A 17,339-nucleotide genomic window follows, 5' to 3' on the forward strand; every position below is an offset into this window, starting at 1 on the left:
GGTACGATTTGCAATGCTACTTTTTTTTTTCCTCATTACTAATGCGCCGTTCGATAAATTTCCAGTTTCTTACGCACTTACCGGAGCACTTGTCGCAGTGAGTGATGCTTAAACGGAAGGTGAAATGGTTTTTCCGGAATTCAAGATTATTCAAGAATTTGAGTCTATGCAGCTTCTAAGTAAAGCATGCAAAGTAGTTTTACCATAGCACTCAAAATGGTGAAGTAATCACTGATTGAAACCGCGAAAATGTTCAGGCTTCTCCTAACTGCGTCAGAGGAGTGCGAGTAAACTCGCGGTGACGTCATTGATGCTGAAAATTTAGACATCTGCTGCCTTCTCCTAGATGCTGCCGTGCGTCATTCAATGCTGCCGTGCGTCATTCAGTGCCGCCAAATAATGTTTCATGCGCTTCACCTTGGACGGCATTCGTTTTCTTCGTTGAAACAACCGTTTCTTAGCTGGAAACTTAGCGCCGCCGTACGTGACGTAATCACTGCGGCCTCTGCCAGTCGCTGTGCACTGCTGCGAAGCCTGGACGCCGACGCCGCGTTAGTCGGCGATTACGTGTCCATTTCAAATGCTAGCGCAAAAAAGATTTCACATGCTTTACCTGCAAGTTTCACTGATCCGCCTCTTATTATACTTATCGATTTGTAAAACCTCTTCAGTTGCCTTTCAACTTCAGCTGGAAGGTTTTGCTGAGCTCGTACTGAAATTCCCCACCCGAACTTAGACATTCCTCCTTTCCTTTTCTCATTACCTCGTCCTACCAGGAAGCCTACTGGCGCATTCCTGCCGACATGACTGCCAACATGCTCAGTTCTCGAATCACTGTCATAAAAAAAGCCTTGGAGGGCGACTACAGCGCGCCGCTCCTGGTACTGGGTTCAGCGGCGGACAACGCAGCTGCTGCCGAAGAAAGTGACTCGGCGGCCGAGGTCGACTCGTCAGCCGAAGTCGACTCGACACGAGAGGAAGCCTCTATAGTTCTCAGTGGAGGCCATTCTCCTGGCAAGACTGTGAGAACTCCGAAGAACAAGTCCAAGTACGCAAAGGCCATGCAGGAGCTCCTGCAAAAGAAGAGAGGGCGGGATGACGGGTGAGTTGTAAATAGTGCATGGATCGCTTTTTCGGTGGCTTACTGGCTTGAAACCAGTGGGAAAGAACATTTCGCTTGAGCAGTTTGTTTTACACAGTCCCTCATGGACGGTGGAGAAAGTCAATAGTGACTATTCCTTTCTGTGGAGTTCGTTCAACTTTTGCTGATTTTCGCTGAGTGTCAGGGAAGACCACTGGAGTGGTTGTAATTATTTTTGTTCCCGCATAACCCGGAATTAATGTGGAAACACAATCACTTGAGTAATTTTAGGCCGGATTGATGTGAGAACACGACCTGTAAGCCCTAGAAGCAGCGTGGTATAGTGCGAATCGAGTATTTTCGGGGCACTCAGACAGTCCTCTTACGGTGCGGCCAGGGTATCATTTTTCTTCTTTGCTTTTCTTGCACACCGTAAAGGCCCAACTCCAATCCCACTTCCGAGGCGTCGCGCCACGCGCTGGCGCGCTGAACGCCGCGCCGCGTCGGGCGTCGAGAGATGCACACATCTCCATTCTCCGGGAACTGGCTCGCGTCTGGGTTGATGTTGCTAAAAGCAGTTCGACTGCCAAGAGTGGTGAGAGGTAGTAATTCGCGTAAATAAATGATTTTAAAACGTGTGGGATGTATTTGGTACACAAATAAATAAGCACGCGTTTTCACTGTGATGCTGTATCGCAAAACCCGCAGCGCCATCGACACTCGCTCACTCTGTGGCATAGAGTTTCTTACTATTACCTAGAGGGAAAGCTGGCAGCCCGTCTATGGGAGTTTGCATGGCGACCCCTCGAGACCACTTCAGCCACCATGGGCGCTCAAAGCATCATGGGGCGGTGAGCTACTTGTTGCGGAACTGCAACTTTTGGCCAAAAAATAATCAAGAAATAAAGCTGTTTGATAACTACAAACGTCCTAACATTGAAAATCTTGTCTAATGATTGCAACAAACGAGCAGAAAAGCATTTAAGTGCAAAGTTTGCCCAAAATAAGAGACGACTCGCTCTCCTATTGGCCAAGCATTGAACACTATAAAAGCTAATATTTCGTAATTAACAGCCACATTTTTAAAAGTAAATATGTTTTCAAAAAAAATGTTGTTGCTTAGATACTTCAAGAAGTTTTTTAATGGCATTTCGGAAAAGTGAAACCTTTTATTGGCGTCGTGTGTCTATGCGTTTCTACTACTATGGTTTTTGCACACTGCGTTCGCGTGAAAGTCGTCTGCGCCCACACGAACAGCGTTTTCGGAATGAAACATCTCAGTAGTGCCACTCCGTGTTCTCGATAAACTACGACTGTCTCGCAACAAGTAGCTCACCGCCCCATGATGCTTTGGGCGTCCATGGTGGCTGAAGTGCAGCGTCGCCAGCTTTCCCTCTAGGTAATAGTAAGAAACTCTATGCTCTGTGGCCGCGTGCGGCGCGCTCGCCAAATATCTGGCAGGGACAGATCGGAGCGTCGACGCTCGCGCTGCTCGCGTGTGACGTCGCGCGCATGCGCAGACTGGTTCTGGCTGACGCGCGTGACGCCTGGCGCGCGGTGACGCGCGGTGACGCGCGGCGCAAGTGTGTTTGGAGTTGAGGCTTTAATGGGCGCATCCGAGGCGCACGAGCGCAGCGCCTACGCGTACCAGCGTACGCCGGAGCCGGTCTGCGCATGCGCGACGGGCCGACGCGAGCCGGCGCTGGCGCTTGGCAAATATCTGTTCATGTCAGATATTCGCGCCTCGCTCGCGCCGGCGCCGGAAATCGCCGCTGCTTTGCGGTCGGTGTAACCAATTAGAGAACGCAGTTCTCTCGGCATCCGGTACGGCCCTTCGCGCCGTTTGCTTCGCCGAGCCGAGCTGAACGCGGTAGCAGCGACAGGTCATCGAGTTGCATATGTCTTCCGACGCTTCTCGCGGTGTGGCGCTGGGCGCGTAAGCGCTGCGCTGGTGCGCCTCGGATGTGCCCATGGAGATGGGCCTTCTCGTAAGCGCCTCACGTGTGACCTCGAAGGCTGGCTTCGCGAGTGATACAGGCAACGGAGAAGCCGGCTTCTCTAATGAGCATGCGCGTTAAAGGGCCTGTGACCACCCCCTGGACGCAAATACTCTCTACCTCTCTTTGAGCGAGCCTCCTCTCCTTCCATTCCCTCCTCGAAATTTTTCTCTCCCGCTCCTCGTCGAGTAGGCTCGGGGGGGGGGGGGGGGGGGGGGTGAACCAACTCACTCAGTTTTACTATTTTTTACTTTTTATGGCTAGGGTTCAAGGCTGTCGCCGCACGCTCCCTCCGCAGTTTTTTTTTTTGTTTCTTCATGCTGGTTTGTAGGCATGAGCCAGACAGAAGGCGCTGCGGAAAGCGTTGTGCAGACGACGCGCCGCCAAGGCTACGCCCAACCTTCTCCCGTCAGTCAGAACGATGCACCAATGGAATGCCTTTAGCGAAAGTAACCCCCCATGACGTCAACGGGAATCAGAGTAGTGGGGCCGGGCCGTTTTTGTTGAAGGAAAGAACGAGCGGGCTTTGATTTGAATTTTCGCAGCTTTTCGGGGCGCGCATGGCTCTAGTATTTTGCAGAGGTTATCTTCGATGCTTCATATATGCAGGGGGCTTGTTTTTCAAAAATGTCCGGACCCTGGTCAGTGGCGGATCCAAAGTCTAGGTCACGTGGATAACGAAAGCTTGGAATGGTGCTAAGTGTTTCCAAGCAAACCCAGAATCAGTAGGTGCCAAACTTGAGCTTGACTCTTTGGTGGGTCTTTCACTGGTGCGACGGGCTTTGGTCATCATCATTGTTATTATTGCCGAACGTGGTTAAACGTGGAGGGCTCTGCTGAAGGAGCGTAGTCTGGCTTTGTTATTCCGCCGTCCTGGCAATTCACTAGTGCACAAGTTTCAAGCCTCGCCTAATGATGACTACTGCAAATGCCGAAGTGGCAAGTGCAGACCTAGAGCTAGTGGGGCGCGCGATCAAATGCGATTTGTACGTAATGGTTGTCGCTTTATGTCGATGGGTAACTTCTAGCCTTGGGTTTGATCACATTTTGGGCTCGAACAGCTAAGAAGAAATGCCTCTGTTTTTTATTTTTTTGTTTATGCTCAGACGTTGCTTCGATCTCCGCGCTGTGTATTTTTAGTCCAGTCTGCGGTGAATTGGAACACTCGCGTAGCAAGTTAAGAACCGGAGCTAAGTATACCGTCTCAGGAATCTAAAAAGTGTTCCTGGGTTTATGTGTTTACTAGAAAACTACTTGTCAAATACCATGTTGGTGGTCACTTGCCGATAGATGGCGTTCTCTTTTTGTATTCAGTTGGACTGTATGTCTCCTTCAGACAAGTAAACAATGGCCGCTTGATTTTGCGAGAAGGAGAGGTTGGTTTCGCCCGGAGCGTTCAGCCCTTGGTGTTCTCGTGGGTGTGGGCTGTGATGGCCCTCACTGCGGTGCGAGTTTAAAGGGGCGCTTAGGAATAATTGAAGTTTGCCTGTATAAATACGACACCTCATTCTAATCGCAGAAAGACCACTCTGACCTGAAACAGAGATTTTATAAGGTAGAGACGCACGCCCCACCCCCCCCCCCCCAAAAAAAAAAAAAACAAAGAAAAGAAAAAAAAAGACAAAATACAGGTGGTCTTCACCGGCTGAAGTCGCAAGTTACTCGCATGCGTCGACACCGAATTTGAGGATCGGATTTCGGAGGCCAGCGCTACACTACCTTTTTCTTCGAAATGATGAAAACCATGCAGCAAATTTCGATGGAGGCTTCACGAGCTTGAGTCGTGTGGCGGGAAGTTTTTGAAATTCAATTTAAGTCCGTCTTTTGCTGCCTGGAAAACGTCAACTTACGCAGGAAAAGCCAGAGAATCAGTATTTACATAGGTGAATTATCGGAGGAAGTTATCCCCAGCCTCCCTTTAAAGCTATGCTCTCTAAGCACTAATACGCCGGTATTGGAGTGAGAAGTAAGTGAGCTGTCCTCTAGCGCACTTCCTTTTATAAGAAGGAGTTCGCTTGACGACATCGTACTCCCTTTTTACTCCTTTCTGTTTATAGTGCATTGACGACGGAGTATCACGACGCTGTAGTGGTTGGTGAAAGCTTATTTCTGCCCTAGAAGAAGAAGAGGGAAAGAAAGGTTCGTTCGCCATGCGCTTTCCCTCGTGTCCTAGCCCCACAGGTTTTGAATTTGCCGCGCATTTAAGCTTTTTTGGCCGCATCACGATTTCTGCCGGTCGTGGATACCGCATTGTTACTTCTTTTTACTCATTAGGATAATTTCATCGTGTCGGAAATCGTGTTGGCAATCGGCGGCTAGAGAAGACCTCTAGGGCCGTACCGCCTACGATGGCTGCGACGTGGGCGCTCACATGTGCGGTAAAATCTCTGACATGGCTTGCGAAAGAACTTTGTCGTATCCCGTACTAGCTTCCTTTAGCCCAGCGGAGCGAGGGAGCACATTGGATGCCAGCGCAATTTAGTATGAAGCGCCATAGAACCGAAGATGAATGAACGATGTGCTAGCACATCAAAAAAAAAACTAGATCTTTATGCATGATTTTCAGGGGGTGTTACGCGCTATATAACTTCCATGAAAGGGAGTTTCGAAACTTCGTACACACGCTTTCCGAAGGCGCCTTGCTATCGTTGCGTCCCGGTGTTGACGCGACCCCTCGCCTACCTTTAACCCGGTTTACTAACCGTACCTGTCAGCGACGATCAATTTCGGCCGCCAATTTCCTCGCCGCGGGCAGGTTTTTGTCGGCACTGTGTAAACTGCTCTTCTTTACTTTCCTTCCTTTTTTTCCTCCCTGAAGCGAAATTCTGCTCGGCGGGCTGCCATGAATCACGTTATGCTATCCGCTCGCCGTTATTCTCTGTCCTCCCGACGATGCCTGGGCCACCGGGCCGTCCTCGGCTTCCCGTTCGCCGACGCGTCCTGGTGGCCTCCGTTCTTCCTTCCTGGCGCCACGCTGTTCCCGGGGGCGCAAAGTGATACGCTGAAGGCTCGATGATGGATCGTCGTAAAGTTTCTCTTTTGCGCCGCGCGCGCACCATCACCGCTTTCGGTGTGCGCGCAACGGCGGGGAGCAACTCGGCGACATCCATTGCCTTGCGCGTCTCCTTTCACCGGCGTCTGGTTCGAGGTTGTTGCCCGTTTCGCCCCTATCTACCTCTCTTTTTTTTATTTTTAATCCTTTCCTCACTCAGTTTACGCTGCATTGGGATGAGGAAATCTGTGCCGTTTAACCTTTTTTGACACCTGGGAAAAACGGCTCCGCCAGTGGCACTTGGCTGTCTGCGAAGGTCGACGTTTTAGCTATTGCGAAATGTCGAGGCGTTTTCGCTGTTGTTTTCATTTCTTTTTTTTTTAATGTATTCGTTGAAATGCTTTTTCTGCGCTCTTCTCTCCGTACCAGTTGCGAGAGCCCTATTTCGGATTGCGCCATTTCAGTGAGCTGCACGTTAAGAGATTTGGTCAGCGCCCGCCAGTTCATCCTTGAGTTGTAGTGTAGTCCACCGTTACATTAGAGGAGAAACGAAAGTTACGGAGTTGTAGTCCGCCGTTACATTGGAGGCAAAACTCGACTTAGGTAGTTGTCCACCGTTACATTCGAGGAGTAACGCGAGTTAGGGAGTTGTAGTACACCGTTACATTCGAGGAAGGCGAGTTCGCTCCAAACTCGCGTTTCTTCAATGCAGCGGTGTACTACAACTCTTTAAGTCGCGTTTTCCCTCCAGTGTAACGGTGGGTTACAATTTCTTATTTCACGTTTCTCGTCTAACGTAACGGTGCACTACATCTGCCAAACTCTCGTTTCTTCTCTAATTTAACCACGGAATACAATCCTTTTGGTGGCATTTCTCCTGTTATGCACTGGTGTACAACTACCTAATTCGCGTTTTTCCTCTAGTGTAACGATAGCATTAATGTAACGTAACGGAGAGGAGAAACGGGAGTTAGGGAGTTATAGTACACCGTTACATTAGAGGAAAGATGAGAGCCAGTCACATAATTGCTGAAACTAGGAAAAGAATACGGACTTGGACCTGACATCTAATGCTTAGAACGGATGATCGGTGGTCAGTTAACAGACACCATACCAAAGATAACGGGACGTTAGTCGTGGACAGCGGAGTCGGATGGGGAAATGGGAGATGGAAGTTTCCTTGTGTAACGTAGACATGGCTGGTCAACGTGCTTGAGTGAACATAACCCAGAAGATGGCGGTGAGGATGATTAGTCTGCTGAGGCGTGTTCGTTGAAGCAGCGACTGAGGCACGGTCGCTCTTGCAGCGCGCGCGCTGCAAACGAGCTGTCCACGTTCGTTTCCTTCGCCAGAAGCCCAGTAATAGGAGGTACCCTTCTATTCTTGCTCTCCTCAACAACGTGTTTTCTTGAGCCTGTAGTTGTACCTAGGCCTTTCTTTCTTTCTTTCTTTCTTTCTCTGTTGTAGTGTCCCCAGAGTTATTGTCGCTTAAATGGTTTGGTTTGGTTTGTTGGGGTTTAACGTCCCAAAGCAACTCAGGCTATGAGGGACGCCGTAGTGAAGGGCTTCGGAAATTTCGACCACCTGGGGTTCTTTAACATGCGCTGACATCACACAGTACACGGGCCTCTGGAATTTCTCCTCCAAAGAAATTCAGCCGCCGCGGCGGGCATCGAACCCGCGTCTTTCGGGTCAGCAGCCGAGCGCCGTAACCACTGAGCCACCGCGGCGGGTGTCGCTTAAATGAAGTTGCTTGATGCGCCGCGCTGGAATGTGACTTTTCTTTCCGTTTTGCAATGAAATAACGGTTCTGTGACGAATTGTTTAAAAGAGGGAAAGAATTTAACCGTCAATGACAACATCGGTGTAGCGCTTCACCGTGTGCCACATTTTGAGAGTGGCACCTTGCTATTAGGTTACACTTAATGGTTGGGGAAAAAAGCAACCTATTTAATCAAGTGATGGCCTTAAGCGGGCGATGAATCTTTGAGCATACGGCCCCTGCGATATAGCAGGCGAAACTTGGCGAGTTGGTAGGGCGTCCAGGTCTGCACCGGCGAGTTCCTGATTTCGTGAAGCAGTATTCAGAAACGCCCAACCGCGCTGCTTAATCTTACGATCCCACTGCCTCACTGCTCCGCAGCCTTTCGCACTATCTTACTCTCCAGTAGGAACCAAGTCTACTTTGCATTGAATTACCAGCTGGCCGTGTCGTACATATCAAGGGTACTAACGTCTTTTGATCAAAACTGAGTTTAAGAAAATGAATTCGGCTTACGTTCATTGCTCTTACTGAATTCGATCTCTAAATTTCTCTAATGTTATTTTGTATTGGACCGCTGACTAGCCTCATTGGCTATCGGTCCAAATATCTGTGTATACATTTTGTTTGTGTTACTCTATAAAGACTTCTTTATTGTGATTCTGAAATTATTTTAAGTGCAAAAACCGAGCTAGCCTCGTTGAGTACACCGCACGGGCGCTTCCTGTGAAGGCAGACCAGATACTCGTCTCAAATAACTGGTTACGGTTTAACCTTAAAGTATGAAAGGTCGTTTTCATTCATCGCTCTTCATCTATGACGACTATTTGGGTACTGTCTGTTTGCTGGGTTAGCGAGCCGAACTTATGGGCCTTCTGTTGCATCTCTTGAGCGATGAAAGTTAACGGCTCCTCCCGGAAGGCGGTGTTGCGTGCGCTGTTGCTTCTATTTGGAGGCCTTATCATTTAGAGCAGCAATTAAAAAGGCCGCGTTAACGTTCGCCGACGCAGCGTTCGCGGCTGTTATCTGTTTCCCCGGCATCGGCGGCGCGTTCGCTGCCCGAACTGCACAACATCACGCTCGGCTCGTGCCTGGGAAGAAACTACGTAGTACGGCGCACACGCAAGCACACACGCATACTCACACACACAAAGAAGCGGAGCTAGTGATCGTTGGGGGGCGTTCTGTTTTTTTTTTTTCTTTCCGAATATTGTTTTTTCTTTTCGCATCGTTGAGGGCAGCGTTTCGCTCCATCGACTTATCGATTGGCACCTGCCATGTCGGGATCACGGCTTATATTGCGATCTGAGAACAGCCTCGGCGGTTGCTTGCTTCGAAATTTTACAATCGATCCCCCTTCGAAGTTCCCGCAGAACCCGCCTCGGCAATATGGAGTGATCCGTGGCGTGACCGAATCGCTCTGGTGGGAACAGCTTGCACTCGTGAGTCTGCCTGCCAATCGAAAGATCGTCTACGTTGTATTCACTTTTTTTTTTTCTTGTTTTGCTTTCATCCCTGTTTCGTCTTTTTCTCCCCTTCATCACCTTTGTTGCCTTGCACTTTGCAAAGGGTCCGTACTTTGTACGGCTTGGATTCACTAGCTTGCTGTTTCTTTTTGCGTACGCGAGAGTTCTGCCGGCAACAGGCGCGCTGTTCTCGCGTGGCGGGTGCCTCGAAGCGGGCCTCGCGCGAGGTTTTGGGCGGAGTGGGCCTGTCTGCCTCTCCTGGCCGGTGTTGCGCAGCAGATCAAAGGGAGAGGTCATTCATCATCGCGTGCGCTATTTGACACGCAACACGGGACGGAGCCGCGCTTGTAATTGTACTTGCTGCGCTCTCTCTCTGCGCATCGTTTTTTTTTTTTTTCGCCTCGTCATTTCTTTCGTTTTTGACCGTCTTCGGCCTAAAGGGGCTGAACACGGTCTCGCCATTGTTTTCCGTGTTGTTTTCCACAGCCCCTTTCCTGTCCCCCCCCCCCCCCCCCCCCCTTTCTGCTTCTCTGTCCTCGTAAGGAAAAGCGACCCAAGCACGATGCAGGTGACTTTCTGCAGTAGCCGCTTCGGTCCGCTTTTTTGTTGCATTTTCGCGCTATGACTGAGGAAAAGTATGACAAAAAATTAGGACGACATGTAAGGGCCTTCTGTTGAGGGTCCTTCAGACGGCGAGACATTGTTTTTGTGATATTGAATCGGGGTAGACCTGTTCTCGACTGGACGTTCAGAGCTGGCGTGTCATAACGTCGCGTGTAATAAATGAATAGCGAAGAGCGCGTATAGAGCATTGAGGGGCACGTTCCACTCGACAGTGAACAAAGGTAAGCGATGCCAGCGCATGTCCGTAGTCATACGCTCCCCGAAGTGTTGTAATGTACCGGAATATTTTTCACGTGCGGGTAGTTCAAGGTGGGAACATTCTGAGTGTGTGTTCTACTTTCTTCCACGTAGCAGAGCATGTCCTGAAGCGCAAGCACTCTTGTTTATATTTTTTTTTCTTGGAGAAGTAAGTTAGTAAATGCTTGTGTTTTTGAAGCGCCGAGGAAGGACTGCAAACGCTGTTGGCATGGTGACATCTTTGGATGAGAAGAGTGTGGTTACGAGCGGCCGCAGGACAACTTAAATGAGTCAGTCGTTTCTTGATTCTTTTTCTCCTTTTCGCATTGTGCGAGCAGCAAACTCGTGCACGTTTTTAACCGTGCTAATACGTCTAGGTAATCGGGACACAGTCTTGCAAAGCACCTTTTCTTTGGTTTTAGGAGCCTCATTAGAGTACATGTTTGCCCAGGCACAACTGGAGGTGGATCCAGAGAACTGTGTGAAGTATTTCAACTGCCTCTCACTTATGCGCTTAAGGAGGGTGTAAAGAGCATTTTTGTCACAACCGCAAAACTCAACCGCTAGCAACTGCTAAAATGGTACCGGTGTACGCATGCGTGCATGCAGTCAGCTGACTGGGAACGTCTGATGTATAGAGGGCTCTGTCGGAGTTCGCCTTTCGTATAAATCCGCCGTTTATTGGAGGCAGCTTTTTTTTCTTCTTGGCAGCTTTGGCCGGGTGAAAATGGTCGTAGAAGAGAGTAATCACGCTTTTTTGTTTAATTTTGAAGGCCACTATCGTTTTATTTTTTATCCCTGTCGAGAGAGAGGGGCATTAATGGTTTATGGTTTATGGGGGTTTAACGTCCCAAAGCGGCTCAGGCTATGAGGGACGCCGTAGGGAAGGGATCCGGAAATTTCGACCACCTGGGGTTCTTTAACGTGCACTGACATCGCACAGTACACGGGCCTCTAGAATTTCGCCTCCATCGAAATCCGACCGCCGCGGCCGGGATCGAACCCGCGTCTTTCGGGTCAGCAGCGGAGGCCATAACCACTGAGCCACCGCGGCGGCTTGATAGTGATATTAATGTTCACTGCCGTACTCGCAATTTCTGACATATAGACACAACTCGAAGTTAGAGCGTTACAGTTGCTCCCTGCATATGTATTAGCCCCGCAAGGACTATGACATCCATGCAGAGTTGCTTTCGCCGCTCCCGTGCATTTTGTTCAAGTAATTGTTGCTTACGGATTCCTTTATCCTTTCTGTTCTTTTTTTCTTTCATCTCGCTGATGCGACACGACTCCACTGAGAAGAGCATACAAAAAACAAAAAGGAATACGCACGAGAGGATCGCTCTCTTTCATGCTCCCTGTATACAGCTCTCTCTGAAAGGTGCTCCCGCGTTGAAGCGTGCTTGTGAGGGGAGTATACCGTATAGCAGGCGCAAGGCCGGCGAAATTAAGACGAAGCGCTGTGCGCAGTGCTTGGCGGAGAACTTTCTCGAGCACAAAGCGCCTCGCGTCGCGGCGACTGGTCTGAGACGACCTAATATTGAAGACGTCGGAGTTTCTCGTGGGTCTCCGTAATCACGAGGACCTAATGGAATCGCACTTCTTTGCGCGCAATGTTGCGGAGCGTCCGCCACGTCTCATTTCTCGTCCACACAAAGGAGTGGCCGCGCGACTGCTCGCAACGGTCTACTTATCAGCCGTACGGTTGCTTGTCTGTCTCGCGCCCACGCTTCGCTACTTTAAATGACCCAACTCTTCTCGACGTTTTATTTGCAGAAAAAAGGTCAAAGAGCGCCTGTAGTTGCCGGCTTTCCGAAAGCAGCGTGCTTTCGTACGGCGAAAGTTGCACAATTCCCCTCTTGTCTTCTGCGAACGAGAAAAAAAAAACTGCAAGCTTTGCTGGTTCCTAGAACCGTCACTGGCGGTCGCGTCGCAGTTTTTTTTTTTTTGTGTGTGTGCGCTGTTTCCGAATGCACAAAGGAAGCGTGTGTGATGTATTGGTCGAACTCATTCTTCGTATTGCGCTTCAAGGTTTGCGTGCTGCGAAACGTGCGCACTTTTGTCCATGGTCTAAGCGTTTGTCTGTTTCTAAGAATGAAGAAAACTCGGCAGCAACAGTATTAGCATCGAGTGCAAAAAACTTTCATCTTCTGCGCCTTCAAAAAAAAACGAAATAAAAAGCAAGCTTCCGGCAGAGCACGGCGCACGTCTTTTCTGCATCACCTTTCCTATACGCTTCCTTACTGTGAATAACAGCGCATAGACAAGGAACAGAGGAAGCAGTCAGGAGCGCCTCTGTCAGTTGTCTCTGCGCTGTTATTCACAATCAGTATGCACCAAGTATAGCTCAACTCGCCGTCTTACACGCTTCTCGCTTCCCTGCGCATCATTTTTCTTTTTCAGTATGAAATTATTTTAGCGATGCGCAGGGAAGCGTGTAAGATGGCGAGTTGAGCTGATGAACACTCTCAAGGTTCGCTTACACTGCACCTAAAAACTCCCGAAAGCAGAAGATTGGACATCCGTCGCCGTTGCTCAGTTGGTAAAACACCGCGCGCGAAATTCGGAGGTCGTGGGTTGGGATCCCACCGCTGTTATGTGGTTGTTTTTTCTTCTGCTGTTATTAATCTCCTATGGATAAAAACTACAAACAAAGACATCCTCGGTGCTCCTTGGTTTCGGCGACTGGTGGCTTCCGTCATTTTTACCGAACTCGTTAATACTTGCAGCAACTGGCTATTCGTTTGTTTGTTTATATTTCCGGATATCTCCTTACACCCCGCACTGAGCTAAGTATAATGCCTTAGTGCATCTGAATTCTTAGTCGCCTGCCTGGTCTGATTGTTCTCCTTTGCGGCAAAGTGGCTGATTCAAAGAAAGCAACTGCTTAGAAATAACCGGTGGTCATGGTCGTCTGCGGTCCCTTGCTTCAGTTGGGTATGGTAATAATTAGCGGCACCGCTTGTCTGCAGGTCATCCGACTCCGACGAGGTTGGTTTCGTCCGCCGAGACCAGCGGAGGCGTAAGAAGCCGCGCGCCCGCGACGAAGTCAGGAGCGAAGAGGCCACGCCAGCTGAGTTGCCACCCGGCAACGACGGTAGCGGGCCCGGGGAAAGCTCGGGTCGCCTCACTGCCTCACCGCCTCCGTCAACGGAACGAGCCAAGAAGCGCAAGCGGGCCACGCTGGTCGTCGACAGCGACGAAGAGCAGGAGTTCTCCAAGCGCTCTCAGTTGGCTGACGACGTCGAAGCCGAAGAAGACGTGGTTGTTGTCGCCGTCGGGGACGAGTCGGCGACATCTGCCGGTGACGCGAACACCCTGAGCGGCGGCTCTCGAAGGGCGGGGAAGGGTCGCGCGGTCGTGCTGGACGACAGTGACGACAGCGACTACACGCTCGACCCGTTCGGCGCGGCGGACGGCGGCCGCCTTGCGAACGGCGATAGCGGTCCCGGCTCGGACGGCGCTGCGGGGCTCGCCATCGACCTGGACGATGACAGTGACGTGGAGCTTGGAGATAAGAGGAGCAAGAGCCGCGCGAGTTCAACCCGACGTGACAGGTCCGAAGCGTCCCAAGGGGCGGTTACTGGAAGCGGGCAGGGATCAGTGGCTGTCTTGGAGGACAGCGATGATGAAACTAGTGCCCCCAACTTCAGTGGGAACTCCGGTGAGCTATGTTGTGTAATATTTTCCTCTGTTTCGCGGCCTTTTTTTTTTTTTTTGCGTGGGCAAGAAAGCACTATGCGTATCACTTGTCGTAGGAGCTTTGCAATTCGCCGCATGCTGGTAGCTCTTGGTATGTGCTGTGCTTGACAGAGGTAGGAGCTTCAGTTGCATTGGCCGGATGTGATTACATTCTCCACTGGCTTTTGCTGTTTGCTGCCGCTGTTTCATTTGGGAAGGTGAGGAAACAGCCGGGGAGCACTCACTCAACGATTCAGCGCAAGACAGCGGATTACTTGGGCTGGGAAAGGAACAAAGTGCCGTTTGTTTGTTTGGTAAGCAACAAGCCCAGGTTTCTGCGTTAGATTTTGTGTGTATCTTTCTGTGGACTGTTCCCCACTGCTAACGTGTTAGGCCGTTTTATTGATTTTGTGCCTACGTGTCAGGTTATTGAGCTCATCAGCCATCGCAGAGCAAAACTCAGGGGATCGGCTAGGTCACCTTGGCGGCGCTCGTTCTTTGTTGTATGTGTTGGACTTTCTTGCTGTTCAACTGCTGGACATTTTGTTACTTGCTTAAGGAACACTGGGGACAAAGAGAAGTTGGCCTGTATCAATGTGTTTCCACGTTATAATCACTCTCACCGAAAGCGGAGCCTTTGTAACCTAGAAAAGGTCGAAAAAGTGGTAGGGTTCTAAACGTCGCTAAACCGAGTAGACGTGGGAAATCATGTGATTAACCTGATTGTTTGGTGTAGTTTGGTTTGGTTTATGCGGTTTAACGTCCCAAAGCGGCTCAGGCTATGAGAGACGCCGTAGTGAAGGGCTCCGGAAATTTCGACCACCTGGGGTTCTTTAGCGTGCACTGACATCGCATAGCACACGGGCCTCTAGAATTTCGCCTCCATCGAAATTCAGCCGCCGCGGCCGGGATCGAACCCGCGTCTTTCGGGTCAGCAGCCGAGCGCCGTAACCACTGAGCCACCGCGGCGGGGCTAACCTGATTGTATCATGGTTTTGCTTTGCTGGGTCGTCGGCACGTCTGGCGACGATATTAGACTCAGGTTAAGCTGAGCTAATCTAATCTGATCTGTTCGCGAAGCAGATGGAAGTTAAGACAACGATGTGCATTCCACAGCGCGAGAGAGTGTTGCAGTTTAACACGAGGCGTGACGGGCTGTGGCAATAACGTAGTGCCCTCGTCGAGGGCCAGAGAAGATGATCTGTTCGTCCTGCCGCGGGTTGGAATACCTGTCGCGGCAATATTTATTTTGGTTATTTAAGGTCAAGGTCAAGGCTTCAGCTACGGCCCGGCTTTTACAGCTTTGGCCGTGATGTAGAGCTTTCGCTGTAAGACAGAATAAGGGTATCGCCATCACCTGCCGATTTCGCAAGTGTAGTGCTTGCGTCGAAATCGATTTTAAGCGAGGATCCAAGAGGCTAAGCTACGCCACTATTCACTACAAAACCATGGCAACCTGTCCTTTTCGTTAAGGGCGTCACTAGTTTCAAATGACCGGCGGGAAGATTTTTAAATCCAATTTTATCGCCGATAAACACGTCTTTTGCTTCCGGACAAACGTCCAACGTAGCCAGAAGGAGCCCGAGAATCAATTTTTACTACGAAGAATAATTGCACCGAGCTGTCCTTAGCGTCGCTTCAGTAGTTGTCACGTTGTGCTGATCTTTGAACACGTAGCCGCCGCTGTCGCTGCTTTGTGTAGGAGACCAACATACTGCAAGTTTAGTTCGCTTTCCACAAAACTTTTTTTTTTTTCAGCAAGAAATAAAAAGGATCAATGCCTGGATGGTAGCAGTTTAAACGAGCGCTGCCGCTCGGAATCCGTTCAAACTCCCCTGCGTCATATCGATCCGCGTCAACGCGCATCGTGTAGAGCGGACGCGCGCTTTTCGAGTGCCCTTATTCGCGCGATGGCGAATCGGCGAACAACGGCGAACGGTCCGTTGGCGTGCGAAAACAGTATCGAACTCTAGCTCTGCGGTTCTTCACAGCGCCCGAAAAAGAGGAAGGGGGTGTCAGGCGCGAGTGTCGGCACTTGTTTCGGAAACGTCCGGAGCCGCCACTAGCAGCGCCTAGCAGCGTGTATTGATGAGTCGGTCTTGACGTCGGGGATCGCGCTGAAACGATTGTACGTGTGGCGTGCTTAGAATGCTGCTGACATTCCGCTGGTTTTGTTCGGAGAGCTGTTGTAGCGAATAACCCTGGTAACGGGACTAGCGTTCGATGACGGCTGTCTTCGATCAGGCCAGTCTTTTCAGGCGGTATTAACTGCAGGAAGTTTTGGGGCAGATAAACTTTTAATTGCTCGAAGCTCACGAGAGCCGAACAGTTTAGCGCTGCTGGTTTCGTGGACTCGTGGGGAGAGGCTTTTATAGATCGACGCCACGTTTGTTGGTGCGAGAGGCAGAGTGATATATCGGCAGACGACGTACGTTCCATGTTACATTCCTGACGGCTGCTAATTCTTTAGGCTTTTCGCCTATAATTGACTGTTTGGTACTACGAATATCCGTTTTCGCTTGCTTTTATGGTAATAGCGAGACAGCGGAAAAAAGAAATATTAGAATTGGATGAAACTAAGGTGCATAGCAGGCGAGTACATATTGCGCTCTGTTTGTATTCGTGCTTCCAGCCCTTGTCCGAATGCCACCCTTGGTAAATGAGTTTGTTTGTTCCAGCTGGATCACCTGCAGGTGGTAGACCAACCAAGGGAAAGCGAGCAATGGTGATCAGCAGCGACGAAGAGGACTGACAGGACCAACGACTACTGCTAACACTTGGCGTTCCTTTCTTGTGTCACAGTTTTTTTAGTCTCATTTTCCATTTTTGGCGCCACTGCGCAGCGTTTTAGCACTTTAGCAAGCAGGCACGCAATTCGCGCGCTTGTCAGTGACTGCGTGGCCACTTTTTGGGGTCAGAACCAAAGTTGTTGCTGCGTATTAAAAGCTGAATTTTTTACTCTTCCTGTTGTTCTGTTTGGGGAGTTGAACATGCATTTGATGTCTAGACTGCCAACGGACGTTTGGAGATATGGATTCTAGGAACCTCTGTATTGCCTACGTCCACGTGTGCAGCTCTACTGCACCGTTGGCCATGCATTGTATGGTTCAGGTAAGTCTTATCAACAAGTGCATTGCCTACGCTCATCGTTTGGAGTTGTCGACGAATCTTTGTGCCGATAGCGTAGCGCCCTACAGCCTCAGGAAAGATATCCTGCTCTGAGTGATAGACGAAGCAGACCACTGACACCCCGATGGGGTTTCCCCGAAGTGCCTTTTGCCCGGCAGCGTGAGGGCCTGTCCTGCAGAAAAGCCGGCGTCAGCGTTACCGAAAAATCCGGGTTGATCGAAAATATGGCTGTTACAAGAGGCTCCCATAGATGGCGCCAGCCACACCAGTGACGCATCGGATCTTAAGCGATCGTAGCAACTGCGAGCAACACGCTTAGCGGAAGGGCTGTCCGCCGCCGTCTTTCTCCTCGCCCTCATATGAACAGGCA

At 50.2% G+C, this 17,339-nt stretch overlaps 1 protein-coding gene across 4 annotated transcripts in view; it reads left to right on the forward strand.

Moving 5' to 3' along the window:
* Positions 1-16,803, forward strand: part of timeout (circadian regulator timeout) — a 320,135-nt gene extending 303,332 nt beyond the window's left edge. For all 4 annotated transcript variants that reach the window (XM_089549434.1, XM_089549433.1, XM_089549437.1 and 1 more), the window contains 3 exons: positions 777-1,102; positions 13,132-13,823; positions 16,519-16,803. In XM_089549434.1, the coding sequence (XP_089405560.1) occupies positions 777-1,102; positions 13,132-13,823; positions 16,519-16,592 (1,092 nt within the window). In that variant the 3' untranslated portion in view covers positions 16,593-16,803. The remainder of the gene's footprint in view (positions 1-776; positions 1,103-13,131; positions 13,824-16,518) is intronic.
* Positions 16,804-17,339: the final 536 nt, after the last annotated feature.

Source organism: Amblyomma mixtum, chromosome 6 (assembly GCF_055824585.1).
Source record: "Amblyomma mixtum isolate Tamu chromosome 6, ASM5582458v1, whole genome shotgun sequence".
NCBI lineage: Eukaryota > Metazoa > Arthropoda > Arachnida > Ixodida > Ixodidae > Amblyomma > Amblyomma mixtum.